Raw genomic sequence first — 27,410 nt, 5'->3', positions numbered from 1 at the left:
CGATAATGTGTTATTAGTGTAGCTCGTGTTTGCGTTCATTTTGATGTTGAATTTGAATATCCCCTCACCAGATATGATGAGTTGAACTGAGTCGATCATGTAATGAATTTAACATCGAATGTAGCATTATGAGACAATGTGTTTATCGAGTGCTGTGATCGTTATTATTAGAAGTGGATGATGAGGTTGGCTCTTCAACCCTTTAGTGAATATGAATATCGCAATGACGGATCCTATGTGAAGTAGCGAAGCCTTAGATTTTGAAGTCTTCCCTCTTATAATGAAGAAGATCGTGTAACTCGTACGATTTGGTCCGTTCGTGTCTATATGGATATTTGAGCTCAATGGGGTCCGCTTGCAGTTGTGCTGGCGACGGTTCGGCCTCCTCCGACGAAGGGGCTGCCCTTGCGGACAAGGCCAACGGGCACGTCCTTGACCACGGCCCCCAAAACGGCCATGGAGGCAGTTTCAAGGGCATCGAAAAGTCCCTGCAGACGAAAGGGGACCACATTCAGAATGGCCTCCTCAAGGAGGACATCGCCAAGAATGGCCTCGCAGGGGTCACTTTCACGGGTGATGGCGATACCGCTAAGTTGTTAGATAGCAAAGATATCAGGCTGGAAGAGGCCAACTTCGTAGAGAGGGGGGTCGTCGGTCAAGGGAGAGAAGGGAACGCCGAATTCTTTGCCGCTCCCTCGTCCGGGACCCCGATGGATACGCCGCCCACGGTGCCCCTAACACCTGTGAAGGCTGGCGAAGGAGAAATGTCAGAGGAAGGTAAGAAACAATTGGTCACGGATTAATGGGAAATATGTCACCTATTATTATTTATATTCATATCGTTGTTTTGAATCTCATACTATACGTATGAGCCGTCTTGAAATTCACTCGGCATCAATGATCCAAGCAGTTACGGCGCTGGACAACACCCACTTACTCATTTAAACTCTGCATCTCTCTGTGCAAGCGGGTTTTTTTTTTTCATTTCATGTTGTAGTTTATTACACTTGCAACAGTGAGTGGCCATGCGGGCTGTAGATATCCATACCAGCAAGATAGACGTATCGCAGATGAGGAGAGGGACCGTTTGTTTCAATACCAAACCTATTGGAATTTAGGTTGCTTCCCTATGAATTGAATCATGCGTGGTCGCTTGTTTGTACTGGTGAGAGTCTGGAATGTGGACATTCCTGCAGTTGGTAAGTGAATCTGTGCATAGTTTTGTTAGTGCTGAATCGTTAGTTCTTCGGTGCCTTTGGCCAAGGAGACCAGAGGAAAGCATCCTCATTGCAATTAGTGTGAAAGAGATCACGGAATTGGAGTACAAGTATCAGGAGGACTGCATAGTGAGCTGTCCAGGTGAATAGTCCGTAAGATCATGTGGTGGGATTTAGTTATAATTCTCATTCATATCCATACAGTAATAATAATAATAATAATAATAATAATAATAATAATAAAGTAATAAGTGGTACGAGCACCAACCTGAAAGCGTGATAGAAAACGATCAGGCAAAGATCCTCTGGGACTATGGTATCAGAACAGATAGGGTGATACGTGCAAATAGACCAGACGTGACGTTGATTGACAAAATCAAGAAGAAAGTATCACTCATTGATGTCGCAATACCATGGGACACCAGAGTTGAAGAGAAAGAAAGGGAAAAAATGGATAAGTATCAAGATCTGAAAATAGAAATAAGAAGAATATGGGATATGCCAGTGGAAATTGTACCCATAATCATAGGAACACTAAGGCACGATCTCAAGATCCCTATAAAGGAATCTGGAAAAACTAGAGGCTGAAGTAGCTCCAGGACTTATGCAGAAGAGTGTGATCCTAGAAACGGCGCATATAGTAAAAAGAGTAATGGACTCCTAAGGAGGCAGGATGCAACCCGGAACCCCACACTATAAATACCACCCAGTCGAATTGAGGACTATGATAGACCCCCCTCAAAAAAAAAATTATTATTATTATTATTATTATTATTATTATTATTATTATTATTATTATTATTATTAATTATATTTCACCAAACAAAAACTTCTTTCAGTTTTCTTCTGAAGATTGAAAAAGAAACCCACAAAATCACTGTGTATAACTTGTTTATTGAAAGCAATTTACATATTATTTGAGTAAAATATGTAAATACTTACAAGTAAACAAGTTATACACAGTGATTTTGTGGGTTTCTTTTTCAGTTAGTAATAGTTATTATTATTATTATTATTATTATTGATTACCCTATCATGCCTCGAGGCTTTGATCCTATTTAACAGGGAGCGACCATAACTGACCTTTTGACCCGACTTGCAATTATATAATGACTGTAGTCTACCTTTAAAGGTCACGAACTTATTTTGCTACCGAAATACCAGTAGTGTCAGTGCCGTAGACGGTCGGACGACAATGGCAGGTTGTTCTGTAGTGATTGTCTTAGGTGTTAAAGATACGGCCTTGGAGTTATTCCTATTTTCAGGGTTATATACCCCGTTGGTTTTCAGTACACGCGTTCTGGTCACCTGCTGGTAATTATTGATGATAGACTAGAACATGTTACATTCACTTGTCCCTAAGATATGTATTTCCTTCAAAAAAGGAAAAGAGAAATAAGAAAAAAATGGATCTTTTCTAAATAGTGACCCCCAAAGGGTTTTAACCCGGTATGTGAGCACCTTTGCGGCTCTAGTACGAGCCCGTTGGGGATGACCGTAAAAACATGAACAAAAGACTGTGTATATCATAAAGATTATGAATCCAAGAATTACGAGTATTAGTCGTAGATAACAATCCCCAAAAACCCTTGGGGTTTATTGTCCAGGAAACATCAAAAAATATATATTAGATTATTGAATGCAGAATTCATCGTTTTAAAACCTACAACCGTCTCAACGCTAGGTAGGATGACAAGGTTTAGTGTTTTTTTTATCCGTTTAATAATAATGATAGTAAACTGGAAATTCACAATACATTCTTATGAACTTTCTACATTTTAAGTAGCCAAAACGACAATAGCCGCATCGAAAATAAAACATATGACCTCTGTCCTCAAATTGAGGTCTCTTGAATGTTTTTTATTTTTCTCGCATACACGCAAAGTGATTCGTTTAAATTACCAAAATTATAATAGCTGAAAAAAAAAATGTAAAGTATAATCTTACTACGGAAGACAAAGTTATCTATATTCAAAATTGGTTTCAGTTTTTCTTTATAAAGGCTCTCTCATTTCGTCTTGTATTTTGATATTTTTTTTATGTATTTATTAATTGTTTTTGTTTTTTATTTTTTGATAAGTGGAATCCTCCTTCAGTATTTCACTTTACTTCCTCCTAATTCTTGAGCACCGTAATATCCTTTGGAAGCTTGAATTTCAAGTCAGTGGGCTCTTTGGTGGGCTTGTTCAACAGGGCTAGGTTTAATCTACTGTATATGATAATATTCATTCCATTGGGATGTTTCGGCTTTAACACACGAGGCCACTTTCGACCTAAAACAGAGGCACAACACCAAAACATAACATTTTGATACTAGTACCAATTTTATGTTTTTGTTGGTTTGCCGCTTCGCTTCCAGGGCGGAAATGGCCGATTGTGTTTTCAAGCCGAAACGTCCCAGTGGAATAAAAATGGTGACTATAGAGCTTGTTTGGCTGTTCCTGACGAGGATCACATTCCTAGGAATCAATCTATAGCAACTCATATTATATGTAATAATAATAATATTTTGGAAGGAGACCCTCTTTTAAACAAATTCTTTTTAATAAAATGGCAGAATTCAGCGAATTAATCTTATATGTTATCTTTCTATTTTTCTTATGACTCGCTTTTCTGGCTCAGCGGTACTTCGCAATAATTGGCCAATATTCATATTGGGAATAATGCTGAAAGTGGTATTTTATTTAGAACAGCGAGCCGGTCTGGGGCGAAGTCTGCGTCGATGGTTGCAAGGATTCAAATCGAGCTTTACCGAAAATACTAAAATCAGAAAGATGTTCCCGTTTGGAGGTCTAAGGTGGCCCACTTATGTAGAAATGAAGAGAGACGTGGGTTAACCTTTTCGCCTTTGTGTTCAAGGCTCTGGCGATTTCTTATACAGAGAAACTGAAACCAAGTTGAATCCTAACGACTCTTCCTTCAGCAGGAAAGTGTTTTCATTTGAATTCATATTTTGTCATTTTCAACGTGAAAATAACGTTGGGTATAAATATCTAATCATTTATGTCCAATCGGAAAATATGGTTTTAATTCATTTCATATAGACCAGTGTGAATTTAAATTCACTGTTATGCCATTTTCAGTGTGGTACAAGCTTCGTATATAAATTTGTAGTCATCATTATTCAGAGTGATCCAGTATTTTGATGATTGCTTGTGAGTGTCCTCCCAAACGGAAAATGTGGTTTTCAATTCCTTTTCTTCGCAATAGTGTGAACAGAGGAGTTCAGTGTCATTTGGACTGTTCAGAGCCACATCCAGATGTGGATCTGATTTTCTAAAAGGAAACGCATCACATCTGATATTTTCTTATTTACCCCCTAAGTCAAGCTTATTAATGAATAGATTTATGATTTCCCATTACTTTATTGACGTGTTCTTTATATTAACTTAACCGCACAGGTTCTGGAAGTGGCTATTATTGAATTTTTATATGTTATCTAAAGTCATTTCCTTCTGCTGCTAAGCCTAGAGGTCATTTTGTTTTATAACATAACATAATTCTTCGTAATGTATTATTAATTTCGAAACCTGGGTAGTTATACTTTCAGCATGTTTCAAAATTAAAAACGACAAAAGTATAAGTTTAGAATCATTTTTTCTATGAAGAAATTCAAGAACAGAAATTTTTGTATATTATTCCTTAAACTGCATATTCTTCCTTAAATGTTTGTTATTTTGGACAAAATTAAAATATGAATATAAATTTGAAAATTCCCATTGTAACATAAAAACTACAATATATATACTTCCCAAAGTTATAAGTATTTCTTGTTATAAGTATTAATTTATGAAAAAAAATTAAGGAAGAATATCCAAAAATTCTCATAGCTCAGTTAGAACTGGTTTAGTGGTCATTGTCTCTGAGCTCGCCATACTTTCGCAGACGATGTATCTAAACCGTTCTGCAACACATTGATGTCATTCCGGTGCATGATGTAATCAATTTTCTCTTAAGGGTGACATCCGAATTATTAGACAACCTGATACCTACCTCTTGGAGAGCGACAAAACTTGGAGACACGGTAACCTTATAAGTCCCAAACAAAAGCTTCTTTCAGTTTCCTTCTGAAGATGTAAAAAGAAACCCACAAAGTTACTGAGTATAACTTGCTTTCTTTTATTTAGATATTATTTTACTCAAGACTCGAGTACATTCAGGCCCTATCTGTGGCCCTTTCTCAAGAGATGTGTAGGTGGTCAGACTGCTGGGCTGACCCAGTCTGACCAACCTACACATCTCTTGAGAAAGGGCCACAGATAGGGCCTGAAGGCACTCGAGTCTTAAGTAAAATAATATCTAAATACAAAAAAAACAAGTTATACTCAGTAATTTTGTGTTTTTGTTTTATTTAACCTTGTAAGTGTTACTTCTCCCATAATCCATCGTAGACACTTGATCAACGACTCTTCCCAGAGTTTTCCAATAATAGTGCTAGCTCTGCTCGCTGAATGATCTTGTCTCTCCCTGGTTGGGCTCCCCTCCTTACGTATCATGAATAGCTTCCTTCTGTCACCAGCCAGATAACATGAGGAACCACTTGTTGCCTCCTACGTGTCTTGACGTCGCCCCCTCGTCTTCGGTACTCGGCTTCCCTGACTGTTATCCTCTCTGATATTATCGATTCTCATTGAGGGTGTACACAATAAGTATTTATCTAATCTATTTTAGGTTCCTTTCTTTTTAATAAGTGAGATCTCTTCTTTCTCTATTTCCCTTGACCTCTTTCTTCTCCCTGTTGAACACCATAGTCTGTGGAAGCTTGAATTTCTAGTCATGGTCTCCCTGGGCTTGCTCCATATGAGTAGGGTTCACCTTCTTAATAATAATGATAGTAATAGTAGATTCTAGTTCCCCTTTCAATTTCTCCAGTAACAATGTACTTCATATTCTAATGTCACTTAGTTTTCCCGGGTAATTTATAGACATTTATTTCATAATCTTGAGGTGTTGAGAACCTTTATGCTCCTGTATCTAATAGGTTTTGAGTCCAGCGGAGGTTAAGGCGAACAGTTTGATATGTCATAACTATTTTATTCCCCTAAAAAACACTTTTAGATTTGAAGTGTTTCGGTGACCTGACCTTTGCTAAACCTTTCTGATGATGACGCCATAATTGTATTCAGGCCCTTTTGATTTTCTGCTCTATTAAACTATTGTTTGGTGGTTCCTTGTGTTTTCGCATAAGGCAGGTGTGTTACTTGCATGTTTACCTTGCAGTACAGCTCTTCACTGAAATTGATAATTGTCGAAATGGATGGTTTAAAGACCTTCCCTAACTTCAAAGGCTCATGTTGAGGATGTTTCTACTTCAGTTTACTCTCCGATTTGAGCAATTCTGAAGATGAAGAATCTGTGCAAGCACAGTTTGACGAAGGGACAGGAGAAACCTGTTCAACCTAAAAAAGGATTTTACAGCTTTTTTGTTTGACAGCCCCTTCAAAGCATTTTCTTCACTATTGTTTCGCTACTTGACTTATGAACATGCGCCACGATGTTGGTAGGTTTGTGTATAGGTTCTAGGTCAGCAGTTATTTTAATGATGCTGCCTAATTTTGTCCATCATACTTAAAGCATCTCCACATTTATATCCTGTATGGCCTTAAGATAAGCCAGATTGCTTAGTTGAGCATCATTCACATCCGTATGACGATTTGATTTCTGTTTCCTTCACAAAATCGTCATTCGATTTCGTCACTAATCCTGCCAATTTTCGACTGTGTTAATTAGGCGAGCTTATGGTTTCCAAATATATTAAGTCTGTACCCTTTTTTGGAAGCATTGAGCCTCCGCGATTTACTGAATATTCTAAAATGTAGTATTACTACAGGCAAGATAAATCCCACGGGCAATACCCAATAGGTGTAGCGCTCACTACACATTACTGTTACATCACCGTATAAAAAATTATAGTACTTATGGATAGTTTGTCAGTTTTACAGTAATCCCAAAATAGTCCAGCTTGTGTTAGGAGGTACCTATCGAAAACATGTTTAATATCATCAGTGCGAAATTGCTCACAAATTACTTCGTTTTCAGTGTTAGCAAATATATCACTGATATAGAAGGGAGCATATGTAATATGAGGTAGGTTGGCAATGAAATATTGGTAATAGTTATATTCAACCAAGAAATACCCACAGATGAATAAAAATGATGGTGGCACCCTTGATTCTGTTGCATATAATTTTGATGAGTCATCAGAATTGCCACTTATCGTAAATATTACATTTAAATGAAATTTCTTATTTTAGGTCCAATTTCCATTATTTATACCTCATTTTAAAGGGATTTTATATACAACAAAAAGGGTGTCGAGACATTTTTTTTGTAAAAAGAAGGGGTTTTCAAGTAAAAAGCTTTAAAGGTATTTTTACATGATTTTTAAGTTTAATCAATATAAATCATGATATCACTTTTAAATAGCAAACAAAATCATTATTTCTCATCTAATAAAGCTTCATTTTTTGTGTTGTTTTAGGAGCTGAAATTTTTTGTATTGTTTTAGGAGCTGAAATGTGAATGAACTTCATTTTTTGTATTGTTTTAGGAGCTGAAATGTGAATGAACTAGATTTTTTTTTTATTGTTTTAGGAGCTGAAATGTGAATGAAGGAAATTTTGATAAAAGGAAAATGGAAGATTTAGATGATGCAAGTTTAGCCTCATCAGAAAAGAAAAAGGGGCCTACAATCGGTCTAAATGTTAATTGATGTTTACTCGGCCAGTCTCAACAAAAGAAACCTTGGTTGAAAATCCAAATGTGCTGAAAGACTTGTTGGCAGTATAAAGATTCGAAGTGACTGTAATGATGAAAATTATATGCATGTTTCTCAATATCTGAAGACAATCTGTCGAAGACTTACTGAAGAGCAATGTAAAATGACTTCTTTCTTGCTATAAAACAAATTCATCCACAAAGGATGCTTGGAAAACTCTAAGAAAAATACAGAAAAAAATGAGAAAATACAGTAAATGAAGAGATGGCAGCAGTATTGCCTCAGTGAGTTTGAAAAAGGCCCCACAACAAGATCCTTACTTCACTCAGAACTTCAGAGTACGGCTTGTTTCTTTTGCAACAGCCTAAAACTAGAAAACCATTACATACAGTTTCTACTTCATCAGTAGGTAAAAAGTTGTAAGATGTTGTGAACCAGGGTACTCATGCAGAATGGAAACTTGAATGAAGTGGATGCATTGACCCAAGAGACTGCCATGCCTATTGTGTCGCAGAAATGTTGGCATTGTCATTAGAAACACTGAAAAGAAGCAGCTGAGGATTCACCAAGTATTGCAGAATTTGCTCGTCGGGTAGAATTTATGGATTCTTTGTTGAAAGCTTTACTGTCGGAGAAAGTGGTCACAATGGCGGACGCAGAAAAATGTTACCGGGAAATTTGTCATTCCAAATGTGTCAGAAAGACCGCTATGACTTCAAGAAAGTCCTTCAAGGCACTTATTGAAAATGAGCTGTTTTATCTGGACTTGGTGGTTACAACTCCAGAATTAAAAAAAAGCCACAGTGACACTTTGATTTTGCATTCTGAAGAAACCTGCAGCCTCAATAATAACCTTAAGATTATTTATCAGGCTGACAAAATTTTGCCGAAAACGATCATGACAAATGAGAAATGGGCATTCTCAAGTTCAGTTACTAAAAAAATAAAGTAACAAAAGCAGTACCAGAAGATTTTTCATCTTTTATTAAATGGTTGATAACTGGTAGAAAAATGTTTGACAGTGCAGGTGTTAAAAACGATCAATTACAGCAAAAAGCAGACTTTATTGCACGAACATGAATGTATGAATGCCAAACAGAAAGGCAAATTGCATTGCTTTCGGAAAAAATTAGGCACACTCGCGAATTTCCCCTTCAAGTGGTGTTGTTCTGACTATTCGTTCTAAGACTCGAAGTAATAACTTGCAAAGATCTGGCAGAAGCATTGACAAGCAAAGTATTAGGTAAATACCAGAAAAATTATGGACCACCGTCATCACAAATGTGACTGTGAAAAAGTTGCTATCTCCCTCTCATACCAAGGATCAATTATGAGCCTATATTTTTCAAAAAGCCATCCATCATGCAGAAGAGAAAAATATAAACCTTGTGGTAGCACGGCGTACATAAGTAGCTCCTACCCATTGTGACCTAAGATTTCTTAAAAGTACAAAAGAACAAGCCGATACAAAAAGGATTTTTCATGTATTAATGCTACAAAAAGAGGCGCTAACAAACTATTTATCTTCACCCCAGACACTGATGTTCCAGTACTTGCTGTAAGACGATGGCCAAAACTACCATCTCGGTCATTCTTCGTGCCAATTTTTAGAACGGAAATTTCAATTGATGATACATTTTCATCATTGGGCACTTTGAAAGCATCTGCATTACCTGCATTTCAAGGTCTTTCAGGCTGTGACACAACTGGTGCCTTGGTCGGTAAGGACAAACTCTCTCTTTCGGGAAGGCCTTTAATAGAGCAACTAAAGAAGCCTTGTAAGCATTGGCGACAATTAGTTCAAGTGAAGAAATCTCCGATGGAGTTCTAGTGGAATTTGAAAAATCTATTTGTCAAGTCTACAAACCAGGGTCAAGTATAGATAAACTATCAGAACTTCAATGGTACATGTTTTCAAAGAAACAAATACCCTGGGAAAAGCTACCGCCCACTAAAGGTGCTCTAGTACCTGCACTTAACAGAGTAAATTATCAGGTCATGATATGGAATAAGGATATTGAGGCAAAACCAACACTCCCATCCCTCATTGGTCGTAGATGGGGCATAACTAATGGACAAATATTGCTGTGTGTGATTTGCCATGTGCGCCTAATAATATCCTTCATCTAATCAGGTGTAACTGTGTAAAAAGTCTATGTAATCCCCCGTGAAAATGCTTAGGAAATAATTTACTATGTACAGAAATGTGTGTACGTATGTGAAGGGAATGAGGAGCTTTGTAACATTGATACTAAATTTACACAGTGTCAGTGAAGGCGATTTTATAGATACGTACTTGCGCAGCAAATATTTTTGTATCTTTTCATTTAGGTTATTGCTTAGTAACAGATTGGTGAACTATTTTTCAATATTTTGATTTGTATAAAAATGTTTGATTTCCCACTCATATCATTCTAGCTATAGAGAGGCTTTCAATATTCATTATATGATCAGTTACAAAGAATCATAAGAATAACATTTATACATTACTTAGTGGTGTTGAAAGAAGTGTTTTTTCTGTTCAACATTTATCACTGGCTTCATCATGGCAATATTAATATTAAAAAATTACTAGTATTCTCATTCTTTCCTTTCAATGTCATCATGAACTATTAATTTGTACATTTTTCTATTCTTCACTCAAAACTCCGCTAAATTATAGACACCGTTAAGTTTATACAAAAAGGTATTGAGACCTTTTTTACCGTTTGTAAAATTGCCTTTAAAATGAGCTATAGAAAATTAACATTTGACGAACAATAGGGAATACCGTATAACTGTAATAATTACAGCCGGCGGCCATCTTGATGACGTCATAAAAAAATTTATTACCTGCAAGACATTCAGAAGTGCCACCATCAATTTTATTCATCTAAAGGGAGTTTAAAACCGATTAAATCTATTCCCAATATTTCATCACTAATACTGCCACAAAAGGGGTTTTGGTACATGTGCTCCCCTACTAATACGTTAGGCTACCATAACTCAAACGTTAGGCTTGTTTTGCATTTAGCAAGAACGGAATAGCCGTAAAACAGGATCTCATCTTCTTTTCTAGGGAATCTTAAATGTTAATGTTCGTGCTCTTTTGTGTCTTTATCATAAGAAACGAAAACATCTGGGTTTGTCCTTAAGCTAACCAAAAGAGAACGCGGTCCGATTTGATTATCTGGTAATAATCGGAGGAGGGAGACTTTTTCCTTCCAGTTAAGAAATATACTTAATTGGATATTATCATGAATATTTTTCTTTTTTATTTACTTTTTATGAGATACTGAAGGCAGTTTAATCTTATCAGAAGTCTCGAGTGATTTACAGCTTCTGGCTGCCATCTTTGTTTTCAGTGAACTTTTCTAATTCATCAGTGATCAGGCTTGCCGCTGATAAAGCAGGCAAATTTAACCTAAGTCTTGTAAAATGCATTTATCCATGATGATAAAATCCAAGTGGATCTTTCCTGTTGGTCCGGTCTAGGGGTGGGTGGCTGGGTAGATAGGGGATCAGGAAGGTAGGGGGAGACATGACACATCCACCCTCCTCCTCCTGTAAACCTGTCTGTCCACCCTCGGTGGGGGAGTATAGGTAGGGAAGACAATACACATCCACCCTCCTCCTGCAAACCTGTTTGTACCCCCCCCCCCCCCCCGGTGGGGGAGTTTAGGTAGGGGATCAGGATGGTAGGGGAGACATGACACATCCACCCTCCTCCTGCAAACCTGTAGGTAGGTAGGGGATCAGGAGGACAGGGGAGACATGAAGGGCAGCGCCAGGTTCCAGCGCATTGTAACGCATGCCATAAAGCTCCTACCATCAATATATCTTGGGGACCCAGCATCCAGCCCAGCCAGTCCTTTAGAAACCAACTAAATCACAAGATTTGTAATGATCACTGAGGTCTGTAGTAGATATAACAAACAGATATAGCTTTGTTCACCACAGAACGCAATATGGAATCTTTCGAGAACAGCATCAAAAATTGATTGAACTTTCATGGTCTGGCAACGTTCATTTATGTACAGCATATTATTAGAAAATAGAATTGTGATGCTCAGTCCCACGATTATTGTACTGGCCTTCATTTTCGCGAAACAACGCGGAATGAGAGCTTTTTAAAAAAGTCAAGACAAAGATCGATGGTTATGGCTATCAGTATTGTGTTTGAGGACATAATACGGAAATACTCTATTACTTTTGAATATTTAGGTAGATATGTTAAGACGTGCAGTAGGGACGCGGATAGATACTGTGATCCTTTCTCTCTCTTTTTTTTTTTCTTTTTATTTTACCCTAATGTAAATCATAAATTTCAGTATCATTATTTTCAAAGATCATTTGATCTCCCCCACACCCACCCGATAAAAATAAAAATATGATTTATGAGATCTATTATTTTGATGTCTAATTTTGTTAGACTGTGATTATTCTTGAATCCATCTCATTTGTTTCAGAACTCGCTAATGCAAACTGAAAAAAATAGTATACACTCGGGCCTGAATTAATCTTGGCAGTTTTCAATGATTTCCTGCACCTAGATGTTGTGACACCAGTTTTATTAGACACAATCAATCCTGCAGCAAACATTTGTTCTCTCCCCTCAGCCTAACTAAGTTACTTGATAGCGTCCCAGAAAACTAATGGATATGTACTCCAATAGCTGTTCGGTCCGTGAGTTCGGAAGACCTGTAAACCTCTCACACGAATGACACATTGAATCTTGAAATACTTCTTCTTGTTTCCCTGTCCTAGATAAAAGCCAAATTGGTCGCGCAAGTTTTGTTTCCTCTTATTGTTGATTGAAAAATTAATCATGATAGAAAACTGTATGAAAACATGAAGTCGATATTGAGAAAATAAACAGGGTTTTATGTTCATTTTCTTTCGCTGACTATTGGATACAACCGAGGTCGAAAATGATTTCTATGGGTTACTGCGTGTAATTTATTTTTAGTTTCACATAATCCTATGATGGTTGTACATATAGGTAGCGATAGTTCCCGCCATTTACCAATACCTTGGCAAAATGTCTACGTGCTACCCTTGGATGTTACTCAAATGCGATTCTAGTACAAAATTGTCAAGAAAGTCGTCAATTGATGATATATTGGAGATCATCCATTGTATGAGTTGACTGGCGTGGTAACCGAAGCTTGTAATAGTGTGACATACGACTTACAGATTATGTTAAATCCATTTTCAGTAATAAAACGGAAATTATCCGGAATATTGGAGTAAATTTTCTGCTTCAAGTCCCATTCGACGGTTTTTGTGCTTCGTCTATCACGCCAACATGGTTGCTATGGTGACGAGTTCTTTTTCTTTTTACCATGATCATAAAAGACAGAAAATGACATGATGTCATTTTAAATTTATCACCCTGAAATTATTTTTATATAGCTGTGTTTCAAAATCTACTGATAGATATTTTAATTATGATATATATCACCGTTTCCCCTCCTGCAGATGTTCTCCCCTCGCTCTTATTTATTGGAACTACTTCTGCGTCCCCTCAGAGTTCTTGTGGCTTCTCATAATGAGTTTATTCCCTTCCCTCTACCCCTACGACGTTAGTTACCTTATGTTTTTAGTTTTCTGTAAAAGAAAGCTATCGAGATGACTATTTGCCTGTCTGTCCGCACTTGTTCTGTCCGCCCTCAGATCTTATGAACTACTGAGGCTAGAAGGCTGCAAATTTATATTTTAATCATCCACCCTCCAATCATCAAAAATACTTAATTGCAGCCCTCTAGCATCAGTAGTTTTTATTTTATTTAAAATTAAAGTTAGCCTTAATCCTGCGTCTGGCAACGCTTTAGGACGGGCCATCACCGTGCCGTGGTTAAAGTTTCATGGGTCGCGGCTCAAACAGAATTATACATAGACCACCAAAAGGTAGATCTATTTTCGGTGGCCTTAATTATGCTCCGTACAGAAAACTCGATTGCGGCGGAGAAGCTTCGGCGCATTTTTTACCCGTTTTACCTGTATCAGATTTGTAAATTCAATTTGGTATTTAGTTCTGCTGATGTGCGATTCTTTGTGAAAATGTGTTGACCCTTGTTAATTTCCCTTAATGGTCGAGGACACTGACACTGCAAATGATGACTTTATCTGAATGATTTTATTCTCATTATAATCCTAAGACCTTCAGACTTCAGTTTTATAATCATTTGACGGTTTGTTCTTTTTGGCAGAGTTGGTCAACATCATGGCAGGAGAGTTAGCTTCACTCGTGTCTCGACTGGAGACAGCCGTCGAGAGGCTGGAGAAAGTCGGCAGTGTCCCTGGGAAGGCGGCGTCTGGAGGAGGTTCTGCCGGGGGAACGGCGCTCAACACACAAGCTCAGGAAGGTAGGCAGCCTCCTGAAGGCGAGTTAGTACTTGGGAACACACTGACGTCATGTTAGGCGTGGAGTTGAATGCATTTTTAAACATACAACTATAGATACACGTGTTTTTGTCGATTTTTTTTCTTTTTTCATTCACACTCGAGTTTGTACAAAAACATTGCTTTTTTATACAAAGGAGTCACTTCACAGAAAAGGAAATAATTGGCTGATGTAATGTACATGTTCCAGAAGCAGAATTACACTAGTTAGAAAGCCTGTTCACACACACACACACACACACACACACACACACACACAATATATATACATATATATATATATATATATATATATATATATATATATGTATATGTATATATATATATATATATACACACACATTATATATATATATATATATATATATATATATATATATATATATATATATATATATATAAATTCAGAAGCAGGCACATTTTGTTTTGTTGGCATTTGGACTAGATTATTGACACTTCTTAATATTTGTTACGGAAGTTTGTGTGTCGTCGTTATGTTGTCTGTTGGACTAGCCTAGACTATCTACACTCCTCATTGTCTGTAGCAAGTGCATGCAAATCGCTGTTGCCATTTGTTCTATACGTAGTACCGTGTTTGTTGCCATTTCGGCCAGACTATTTACACACCTTAATATCTGTAACAGGTGCATGTCCATAATATCTGTGTGGGGGGCATGCGTATTGTTTTATTGTCATGTGGACTGTGCGCACCAATAATGTAGTCTTTCGGACCATACTATCCGTACTCCTTAATATCTTTAACAGGTGTACTAAGTGGTTCATTATGTTGTCATTTACAGTATGCCTCCCGTCTTTGTTGCCATTTAGACCATTTATTTCATTTTTGTCTGTATGACCAGGCTGTCGACACCTAAATGTCTGTAACAGATGCATGCGTATCTTGTCGTCGTCTGGCCGGACTAACCACGATCCTTAATCTGTGTAGTTTTGCATGTCATGTATAATCATCTGCCTTCCGTCAGAGACCCCGACATTCACCGAAATAACATGTTTGTAAAGAGAAACCAATCTTTGTTCGTCTTCCCAGTGAGAAGCCCAATGAAACATAGAGCAATGCAATAAAAATCCCACCTGGATAACAGCAAGATGTATGAAGCTTCAGGTTTGAGATAGACTCCTTGTTTTGGTTCCGCAGTCACCAGCGTTCACGGGAAGGTGGGGACGCCCAAACATATTAGGTTTCAACGATCTGTAGGAGACACATTAAATCTGCACACACACACACACACACACACGCATATTATATATCTTAAATGATATCTATATATATGATACGTATAATATATATATACACACACACACACACACACACACACACACACATTCATACAGGTTGTTCTTAAAGTCCCAGTACCATTACAAGTATTTATTGCACTGAAACCATATAACATAGAGTAATGCAGTTTTTGTAGAATGTTCTACATTTCGTCAGTTTACATAAGTTTACATTCAGGGCACTTCATGCAGTACATTCCACATGTGCACCACTAGTTGCCTGTTCATGATCTTGCCACACTTGTAGATGCATTGTTAAAGTCGTCCAAACAGTTGATGTTGATATACAGCAGCGCGTCTGGAGGGAGGTAGATGGAATATCGTCTCGACATTGTGAGGGCAAATGGAGGTGCATATGTGGAAAAAGTTGAGTATACGTATCTTAGTTTTACCAGACCACTGAGCTGATAAACAGCTCTCGTAGAGCTGCTCCGAAGGATTAGATATTTTGACGTGGCCAAGAACCAATTGGTTACCTGGCAACGGGACCTACAGCTTATTGTGGGATCCGAACCACATTAGATCGAGAAATGAATTTCTGTCACCAGAAATAAATTTCTCTGGTCCCGCATTGGCCGAGACGAGAATCGAACTTCAGACCACCGGATTGGTAGCCGATTGCGAAATCCACTCGTCCAACGTGGAACTTGCACATGTGGAATGTACTGCATGAAGTGCTCTGAATGTAAACTTGACACCCTATATATATATATATATATATATATATATATATATATATATATATATATATATATATATATATGTATATATATATGTATATTTATATGTATATATATATGATATATATATATATATATATATATATATATATATATATATATATATATATATATATTACACCCACACACACACACACATACACATACACATACACGTAAGAAGTGGACACATCGAAGGAAAATACAATATTGTAGGTTTCTTTTGCGTCCTCCGTTGCGATGAGACTTGATTATATAAAAGCTCTCTACCTTTGAGTAATAGCCAGGAGTGCAAGGACTGAAATACCTTTAAATAAGAATCTCTGTGTGTGTGTGTGTGTGTGTATGTGTGTGTGCTCGCGCGCGCGTCTGTTTGCTTTCCTGTCGTCGCTTGGTACTTGAGAGTATAAATTTATATAATGGCTAGACAATGGCCACCGTGAAAGAATTTCCTTTTCTCACTCGTCTGTTCCTTAAGATATGGGATTTTACTGTGTCCGTAATCTCTCTCTCTCTCTCTCTCTCTCTGGGGACTCAAGTGATAGCATGCTATTCCCACAAACTGAATGACCAGCGTTCGATCGCAAAACCGGACGAGGAAGGATGGATGATGTGCGCGTCTCCTAAAAATTCAGTGCGTGTCACGGTTCTGTTGACGTTGAACAGTTAAGCATATAGGTGATGTTCGGCTAATGTGATTTTCTGTTAGAGAGAGAGAGAGAGAGAGAGAGAGAGAGAGAGAGAGGTGGGTGGGAAGTATCTTATCATATAATTGAAATTGGGAGGGCCTGGATTGGTTAATCGTCACTACACCCTGGTGAAATCATTCATGAGATTCTCTCTCTCTCTCTCTCTCTCTCTCTCTCTGTAGACACTACTGTTACTCATATTTCTAAGAACGTGTAGCGGTGCGAGATCGAGAGAGCACAAGATAAGCCGGAGTGGAAAGAAGTTGCCTTCGGAATTGAATTGGCTCAGCCGTTGTAGCATTTGGCCTTCCGTTTAGAGCCAACGGGACGCCAGCTGTCGTTTCCTCCTCCTCCTCCTCCTCCTCCTCGGAGGAGGAGGAGGAGGAGGAGGAGGAGGAAGGGCGGGAACAAAAGGAAGAATAGCCCTTGCGAGAGGAGGGGGAGAGGTGAACTTGGACACTCTTGAAGAGGCATATAATGCTCATTACATCTCATACCTGTACATACGGACGCACGCTTCTCCCACCTGTTTGTTTGCTGGATTTTGCGTTAGTTTGGTCTAGGAAATTGCTACGAGGGAGCGCAGCGTTGAAGAGTTCTGTAAAGAGAGTGTTTTACTGTTTTCTAATGTAATAATGTATGTGAATTCAGTGGCTTGAGAATAGAGTCGAAATGACTGAAAGACCAATATTTTGAAATTCCTGTCCGGTTCAGCTGTTCACTGCTTATAAGTTGATCATGGGAATTCTAGAAATAGATTCATTAAGTGAATTTGTGGAGTGGTTCCATCCATGTCGGAGAGTGCTTGTCAGTGGCAGTTTTTCATCTTGATAACATGAAACTGGGCGTGGTTTAGTTATAGTAATGACTCTTGTTTTGAACTCCAGTGTAAAGTCGACACTTCGAATCATCATTTGTTGCCACATAGAAATAAAATTTTAACATTTCACCCGGAATTTTGGTTATGAATAGTTTTCTTCGCTTTTTCGCTTTGCATTGTAGAGGTGCCGAAATTTGTGTGTCCGATCATTACTCCGAAAAATGACTGCAGGATTGTTGCTTGATCGCAAGTGCCTTACGACTCAAAGGAAATGACGAATAAGTCAAGTGACATGAGACAACCAGTGGCAGGAATTCATTTGTAGTTGTTAGTGATTTCATAATATCTTTGAAACAGATTCAGTGCGAGAGTTTTCTACAGCCGGATCATTTTATCTGCCATGTTCGTATCTGAATCGTTTGGTTCATCGAAAAAATGGGCTTTTCAAGAAACGCATCAGTCATGTCGTGACTGAATGCCAAAAAAACGGCTGTGTAGGACCTCCTCTTCCTGCCATCCCTAAGCAGCGATGGGAGCCTCGTCGAGTAACGAGTCGCGTCGTCAAACGTCGTCGCCTCATCACCGCCCACATCAGGAGACTTCTAAGGGCAGTGGGTGGTGTGGACGGGCCAGTGGCAAAGAATATCAACGTAATGGCCATGAGGGTGCCTCCAGTGTCAGAAACGTACAAAGAGTTCAACAAGGGTTAAAAGTGTTGCCGGCAGTTCTCAGAGAAAGTGATGAAGGAGACTTCAGCCAAGAGAGGCACCTTGATGAGGGTCTTCATCATGTTTACAGCAGAGGTCGAAACAGCAGAGGTGCTCGTGGCGCTCTCTCGGCCAGAATGATTGAGAACACTGAACTCAAGGGTAGTTTGAACTTGAGTGATGAGGAGGAGGTGGCATCGGAAGAGGAAATCTTTTCCCAAAAAGGTGAGATGAACAGCGTCGATTGGAGAAAAGTTCGCAGTCGTCATCCGTCCCACTCGACGTCGAGGCCCTCCTCCACATCATCTTTGAGCGATTGTTGTTCGCAGTGTAGCTGTTATGTGGAGCAAGTCGAATCACATCGGCATTCTGCTTCCAATAGCCCAAGAGTAAATCGAGGCATTGAACATTCTCTGACAGCACCAAGGAAACAGAATAATACAGATCATTTGTTGCCGAATCTCTCGAGGGAGAGTACTGGTAGAAAGCCATCGAGTGGAACGTCCAGACAATTTAGTGAAAGACAAAACAGCAAGCAAGATCAGACGGGCGAGGAAAACCCGTATGAAAATGAGTCTGGTCGAAATCGTACAAATTCGTCCGTTTCTATTCAGTCGTATGCCAAACCCCCTCAGGTTCATACACTCCCGGCGTTGAAAACGAAATTGGGTGACCATGGAAATCCCACGCCCAAAGCAGGACACACGGACAACAGGCCAAGGAAAAGGAGTCAAGTCTTATGGAAACACCCAACTACTAATTCTAGTCGCGTCGGAAGTTCTGATGTCAAGGCTGAGGGTACTACAGAGAGACCCCACGACCCACCCCTCATGTTGCCCCCTCACAAACTGTCAGCCCAACACGGAGACGATGTCAGCGAGCTCAAGGAAGTTTTTGGCAGAATTCGACGTTTACAGAAGAGGGATGGGGATAGATCGTCGTGTCGACTCTCAGCCGGGAAAGATCAACCTGAAACTTTCGAAAACCTCCGGAACCGCCACCGGGTGGACGAAGGAAATGTGAAACGCCAGTCACCCGTTGAGGGGGCATATCGAAATCATTTCTATCGTCAAAGAGATGGGAAGGAATTCGCGGGCAATCAGGTAGTAAGTTGCGAAGTGAAAAAATGGAGTCAACGACGTCCAAACGTCAGGGAGGATCGACGAAGGGGCGACAGACGTCTCTCTCTTGTGGGAGATCGGTCTTACGAACACTCCGATGTGAATGATGAGCGCCTCGGTTGTGACAGTGGCACGAGTCAGAGAGATGATATCAAACGCGAAGTGTCGAGTGACAGTGACTCTTACGAAGATGAGGACGGTGGTGGGCATCGCCACAGTCCTGATTGGAGGAGGGAAAGTCGAACCCATTCCCCCATGAGAGAGTCGCGGGATCTTCCTCCTCATAGCATCAGGCACCGCAAGGCAGAAGCTGCTCCTCCCCGCCACCATCCGAGCTTTCGAGACGACCGCAAAACGACCGTGAGAAAAAAGGGCCCTCGTCGAGAAACCAACGACAGCATCAGCGAAGATGATGTCGACGGAAGTGAAAAGATCGATGACGACAGTTCTCTCGAGAATGAGCACACTGTGGTTTACCATCCGCCTCCCCCCACCTCAAAAGGTGAAGGGCGCTTCATGAAAGACCAGGCCCTTCATGAACTTCTTGAACACAAGAGGCCTGGCTCGCATCGTGGCCTCCTACAACAAGGTCAGTCTACCTTCATTGCGAAGAAGTGGACAAAATATTATGTATCAAAATGGATACTGTAGCTTTTGGTCATATAAAGTTCCTTGCATCAGATTCTCTCTCTCTCTCTCTCTCTCTCTCTCTCTCTCTCTCTCTCTCTCTCTCTCTCTCTCTCTCTCTCTCTCTCTCTCTCTCTTATACGAATCTGATAATGATTTTATTCAGTCAGTAGAAACACGGAATGGAGTGTCCTCTTAATTTACAATCTGTCACGTAAGTGTTTAAACTGTTTGGAACGATACAGATGAGTACATTTAAATGAAGAGAACGCTGACTTGAGCAGAATTCTCTTATAAACTTCAAGATTGTAGATTATTGAGATTGCTGCACAAGCATCAAGCAGTCGAGTTGAAGTTAATCCCATTTATTTTTGCTCCTGTCATCTCTTAGCTAAAAGTTGATCTCATGAGATGAAGTGACCCCAAAGTAACTTAATCAACGGATTTGTTGAATATCTCGTAAGTTTTGTTTTTATTCCTTTTTTTCCAGTTTGTATATCTGGTCCCTTGTCAGTCAGTCTGGTTGTTGGTAAAAGTTTTTCTCATTTTTCAAATTGATCTTCTAGAGATAATTCGCCGCTTGACACAGATCATTCCGAGGTTCAAAGCAAACGTTCGAGATGTTTAACTTGCGAAGGTTCAAGGCCAATGTTCCAGGTTTTCAGAAGCTGGAATGCTTTGTAGTCAGCTGCATTTTTGTAACGTGGCCTTTTTATATTGATGCATTATTTGCGAGTCAAAGGTCGAGGTCGCAGATTTCTTATGTGCATAAAATAGCTCGTAGGTGGCTTCCCATTCGTGGTATCCTTTTCAAATTGACTCATTTTAATGACAGTTCCCTAATATGGTTTTCATATCGTGATCTTAAATAATGACAATATTCCTTGATAATTAAGTTGCGATATTGTCAAGACCCGTGCCCTTGTAAACATGTATGTTACAACGCGTTCAATTCTCTACTGTGTTTCCAAAGCTTTACCTTTTTTTTTTTGGTAAAGTATTAGGATTGTGGGTTAAATTCAGTTGTTCCCTTAGCGATCGTAGAAGGAAATTTTCCTAGTAAGTTTTGCGTCCCGAGTATGTAGCGGATTTGGAGTGCTATCCATCTTCGAAGCAAAACCTCCATGTTAACGGAACTACCTCTTCTCTACTCCCACTATTTATTTCACTGACTTGCAGTTAAGAAGAGCAGTGCTTGATGTTGGGTGAATGGCGTGGCAGACGATTCAGTTCAAATATCTACGTTGATAAATAGTTTTAATCTCTCTTCTCTCTCTCTCTCTCTCCTCTCTCTCTCTCTGCGTTTTTGCATGCATCTGCAACTGGGCAGTCACGAGAATCTGACCTGTGCCCCATTGTGTTGTTTCAGTTGTTCCTTTTGTAATTGAAAATGAGCACGGAGTCATTGTCATAGCTATTGTTGAACTTGTTCTTATGCCTTCTCTACTTGCGGATGTCTATGCTAATAGAGTGTCATTAACCGCCTTGGACGTGCGCAGGTGATAGTGGAATTTTTCAACCACAGGTGGCTCTTTGGTGGGAGGTTATCATGAGTCATTTTGGGGAAGGGGTGCGTACAGTTACCTAGGTACATCAGAGATGCAGGCCATGTATGTTAGTAGAATGACAAGAGGTCTTTTTTGTACAGAAAAATCTCTCTCTCCCTCGCGTGGTTAGCAAAGCATAGATTATACCTGAGAAACCGCCGCTTCAGTGAACTTAAGTATGTGCTAGTTAACGCTATTAATAGATTACGAAGCGTACAAACCCTTATAACGTGAGTAGTGAACGTGAAGGTGGTGTGTTGCAATGGCTTCGGTGGTTGCCATGTCTTACATTTCACTTTTTTTCCACAGAATAATTCCGTGACTCAGCTCACGCTTACTTTATCGGGAATTTATAAAAATTACTCTTGAGATGTGTGGCTCAGACTACGTGTCAATAGGTCGTTTATGCTGGTCTTAGCACGTGTCCCTTTAACCGTTCACCGTCATAGTTGCCAGTTCGTCATGATGCTCGCCCGGCTCAGCCGATTAAGGCATTCGGTTGAGACCATCGAGTTCTCCACATCGCCTTACCCGGGTGTGTCTGTTCCTATCTGAACTCCGTGCTGATCGTGTGTGTTTTTGTGTGAGGGAGAGAGATAGTAAAATAGTTTTTTCGGGTGTTGCTTTGTGAATTAAGGTGGCGTGAGTTCGTCAGTTTTGACATTCGGTGTGCAGATCATTTACATTTTTTATCCAGGGATCCACGACAGATACTACTCCGAGGAAATGACAGGTAGGTGTGTCATAGTACCATTAAAATGCGGCTCTTAATAGTTCCTAGCTTAAGATTTATTACTCATAAGGTCTGATATATTGACAAGTAACAAGTAGAATATAACGAGAATAATTTTCTAGATTGCCAATAGTTTTTAGTCGTTTTTCGTCTGTATTTTCTCTCAGAATTATTAACTCTTATTGTCAGTTTTCCATTCAGTATGATTTGTTTGGACAGGTGTGTGTAAATGCTTGCCAAGGACGTATGGAAGTGTTTGATTAGGTATATTACAAGAGTTTTTCGACGCAGCTGTGATAGGTTCGTTTTACTGCTGATGGCCAGGTCATCATGCCCTGTTAGTTCGCAGGTGCTTCGTACCCTGCGTTGTCAACTCTCGGTTACATCCTAGCATCGTGATTGTGGACTCTTGCTTGCGTAGTATTTTATTATTGACTTTGTGTTATCGTCGACTTCCGGGTACGCCATACCTTGCTCTAATGAACTCCCAAGTGCATCGTACCCTATTAGTGTCGACTCCCATGCGCATCGTACCGTTATGGTCGACTTCCAATTGTGGCAAACTCAGTGTTGTCATCTGAGAGGCGGTTCCATGATATGTAGACCTTGGGTGCTTCAGTGAATCTTGCCCGGGGACTTGTCAACTTCCAAATGAGCCAGGTCCTAAGACTTAGCCCAAAACCTTTACTCAGTTAATTTTTTCTCACCAAAAATAAAAACAGTAAACAAATTGATCTTAGCACATTATGTTAAACCCGTTGTGTTGTTGTTGACATGAAGAATGGCTTCGATGCCCAATTGTCAGTCATATGTCGTGGGACAGAACCGTGAGAGAGAGAGAGAGAGAGAGAGAGAATTTGTGAGCGGTCAGTTCTCTGACATTTAAATCCTCGTCTCACCAAAGTAGAACCGTTCAGAAGATTCTCTCTCTCTCTCTCTCTCTCTCTCTCTCTCTCTCTCTCTCTCTCTCTCTCTCTCTGTGTGTGTGTGTGTGTGCTAAATTACCTGTTCTTCTTCATGATCGTGCTGTGACTATTCGTCGTGACATTGACCAAAATTGCATGACAACTTGTCAAGGTCTGTTTTCCATGCGATCGAACTCTGTAGAATCTTTTATGGATCGACAACTGACGACCAGCCAGTGTTGAAAAGAGAAGTTCGGAAAAATGTCGCTACTTTGTGTGGCCTTTCGTTCGGCTCCAAGCGGATGTGTGTTCCATTATCAGCCATTTCCTGTGAAGAAACCGTTGCTATAAATGCATGCTGGAGCTTGTTGATGGTATTCGGAGTATACGTTTTTTTATTTTTATATTTCAGTTAAGGTAACAAGTGATAAGGAACCCGAAGGGGGGAGGCGGGCGACGCCGATGAAGAAGTAAAAAAAAAACTATTTACTTGTTGGAGATCATTTTTACTTACTGTTTGAAGATGTGCTTATATAAGTCGTTTGTTAGTTCATGTGGGTTTTTTGTAAGTTCAATGGCGATTTTTGATGTTTTATTTTGTATCTTATTCAACCTTATAGAGCATCATGCAGTTGGACAAATGTCTGAACAAGTTACAACGCTTTGATCATTTATGAACGCAATTCGTCAAAGTTTTTTTTTTTTGCAAAATTTGTACTAGTTTCAAGAGGCACATATTCTGCATTTTGGCTGAAGTTTTTACATAAGTTATGAAGGAAATGCCAACCGTGTACTATCCATCAAACCCTCCTTGGGGTAGTAATACCACCTTTTCAAAAGCAATTGATATTTAGATACGTGTTCACTCTACTGGGAATCAATGCCGTAGCTGTTTGGAAGATAAATATTTTATTCTGCGTCCATTGGCTTGAGGGCTTTTTTTCATTCATTTCTGCTTCAGTTTTTTTTTTCCATTCAGTTCTCCTTCAGTGAAATCAGATATTGGAGTAGTCGCTTTTCTTGATGAGGCTGTGGTTTATAATTACGGTGCAGTTTCAGAGCTCAATTAATCAGACCGTAGTTTGCGAGGTTTGCTTCGTCAGGAGGGACACATTTTCCTTCATTTAGATGCTACTCCCTTGTCTCTTTTTATTTGCCAGTATAGGGTTAGAGTTTTATATCAAAGTTAAATATATATTGTCAGTGATAAAAAAAAAACCTGGAAGGAAGGAGAGAGAGAGAGAGAGAGAGAGAGAGAGAGAGAGAGAGAGAGGCGAGAGAGAGAGCAGAGAGAAGAGAGAGAGAGAGAGAGAGAGAGAGAGAGAGAGAGAGAGAGAGAGGTTCTTTACTTGAATCCTGGATGAGGACAGAATAATATGAGCACATTCTCAGAATCCATTGCCCCTTGGTTGATTAACCTATGAATTAGACACCTGGTAGTGAGTCAACTGAAGTGGATGACCAATGATGCTCTGGGTATTGGTGCTACAAAAGCAAAGGAAGTAAAAAAAATTGTAAAACAACCTCGTCAGTCAGTGCTCCTTGAAAATTTATTAAAGAACCTCACAGAAGTAATCCTACAGATTCCCTCTCCCCCTTCTTGTGTTGGGACCCCTCTAAATATCCCCTCAGATTTATGCAGACAGTTTTAAGCTCTAACGAGTTTGGGTTTTTGTACACTGAATGTTGCGTGCAGACATTTTGTTGCTGTGCCATAAAATTTTGAATGTATTGTGGTATACTAGCCAATTCATTATAACAGTTACACATTCTCATTAGTTTCTGCTTTCCTAAATTACATTATATTGCCAAAATTAATGAAGTTGCTTTAACTTTCATTACTTATTTATTTTGCAAAAAGGATTTTCTTACGCAACTGCAAAGTTTAGTTGTATAGTAACCTCATCAATGTGTGATGAGTGCTCTTTTAATCTCTTTAGTTACTTAAGTTTTACTAAATTTCCACATCCATTCTACTTCACAATGAATTTCGATGAGCCTTAAGCAAGTGTTAATTAAAGTTCTTTTCCTTTTGCAATCTTCAGTAGTTCTTGCTATTTATTTTTATTATTTCAGAATGTATTTGCTTTCAAATGTTTAACATTCTTGGTTAGGTTTCGATGTGTTTTCTTTGTGATTTTGTTTTTTCTTTCTATGGCTTATCTTTATTACTTATCTTAAAATGCTTTTTAATGTGCTGTTAAATTTCAACTTACAAATTATTTTCTCTTCATATCTTCGCCTTGAGCTGTTGTGTTTATACATCATCAACATCTTCTGTGTGTCCACTCAAGTTATTTATGTCTGTTTTAAACAGTGTAGACAGTGATTTAATTAATGTATTAGAATTTTTATATTCACTGCTGTGTGTACTACTATATGTCGCACTTTTCAGAACGACGTGATGGCTTGATTTGGGGTGGTAGGTGTCTGCAAATGGTAAAATGGTTGTTCTGTGTGGCCCCATTACCAGTGGCACCCATTAGAATCAGGCTATTTTTCTTTTCTTTTTCTTTTTTCTTTTGCCTCTTACATAGTCCCAAAATTCCTTTTTTTTTTTTTTTATGCAGATAAGTGAGTGTCATAAATCCTAAAAGAAAGGCTGTTGGAAGATCTATAAATCCTCGGGATGAGATTGTCATTTTGTAATTAATCCCACTAACCGTGTTACATACAGTCATTTAATAAACTTTGAGTGATTTGAAAATGCCCAACCCTTTAGTCATTGTCAACATAACCATCTAAAAGCTTTTGCACGTTAATAGTCACTTGAAAAATATTGTGTTGATGTTTATTCTGCCTAGACAAATAAAAAGCTTCTTTTATGTTGCATCTTCCAACAGCTATAAATCATTGTCAGCAGTAAAGAAATGTACTCAGGTATTGGCTTGGAGTGTTACATTTTAATAAGCCCCCTTATATGTGCTTTTCCTAAGTACAATGGTACACACTGTAATTCTCTGGACAAGATCATTTAATTTGATCAGAATATCCCAAATGTCTTTGCTGTCTTGCAGTGATTTTTTTTTCTTTAAAGTTACTTTGCAAGTAGTAGGGGGCTTCTGTAGTAGGTTGTTAGCATTTGAAGAATGGTAAGTAGTTTTTGGTGCTGCATATTTCTTCTCTAAAATGTATGTATATTGTAGAAGGATTTATTCCATTGCCATCATAGTGCGCTACCAGGTTTGACATCCAGAAACACATCTGAGATCATTTAGTAGAGAATTTTCATTTGTTGTTTGTACTGGTTTAAAGACATTGCTCATACTATATAAATTTCCTTGATTTTCAGCTATAGGCATTGAAAACCAGTTGTGTTAGATAGTTCCAGTAGTGCTTGTAATTTTATCTCGGTAATTTGTAACTTGTCAGTATAGATGATGAATTACGGGCGTGTAGCCTATTATGCCCAAGAAGCCAAATACAGACTGGCTTAATTGGATTTTGATCCTTTGTGGGTGAAAATAGTAGAGGTACTTGAGACAGAATAAAATACTAAGGCTTCCAAAAAGCCTCATTAGTTTCTGGCTTGAGCCAGTGTAGGGCTGATGTAGTGCTTCTACAAATTCATAGGACTCGAGAGCACTTGAATGATGGTTGCAATAGTGTACCTATCCTTTTGACGCAATCAAAAGTCAAATGGTCAGATTTTAAACCATGCACATGTTAAAAATTACAGTACGTATCCAACTGACTGGGTACAAGATTGAAATAGTTCAAACAAGTGAGTTTAAACTTATATGTATAATATATATATATATATATATATATATATATATATATATATATATATATATATATATATATATATATATATATATATATATATATATATATATATATATATATATAGATAGATAGATAGATAACTCATTTTTTAATCTGAGTAAATTTTCAATTGCAAAGAGTAATATGAGTATGAATGAA

At 38.8% G+C, this 27,410-nt stretch overlaps 1 protein-coding gene across 4 annotated transcripts in view; it reads left to right on the top strand.

Annotated features, from left to right (window-relative positions):
- Positions 1-27,410, top strand: part of LOC135219349 (uncharacterized) — a 182,991-nt gene that overhangs the window by 109,356 nt on the left and 46,225 nt on the right. For 3 of the 4 annotated variants that reach the window (XR_010315417.1, XM_064256030.1, XM_064256032.1), the window contains exons 2-3: positions 14,127-14,282; positions 25,879-25,905. Coding sequence is in view for 3 of the 4 variants with exons in the window: in XM_064256030.1 (XP_064112100.1) it covers positions 14,127-14,282; positions 25,879-25,905 (183 nt within the window). In the remaining variant the exon portion in view is untranslated. The remainder of the gene's footprint in view (positions 1-14,126; positions 14,283-25,878; positions 25,906-27,410) is intronic. The other variant, XM_064256031.1, reaches the window with a different exon arrangement.

The sequence above is a fragment of the Macrobrachium nipponense genome, chromosome 1 (genome assembly GCF_015104395.2).
Source record: "Macrobrachium nipponense isolate FS-2020 chromosome 1, ASM1510439v2, whole genome shotgun sequence".
Classification (NCBI taxonomy): Eukaryota; Metazoa; Arthropoda; class Malacostraca; order Decapoda; family Palaemonidae; genus Macrobrachium; species Macrobrachium nipponense.
This window is presented reverse-complemented; position numbering and strand designations above follow the sequence as displayed.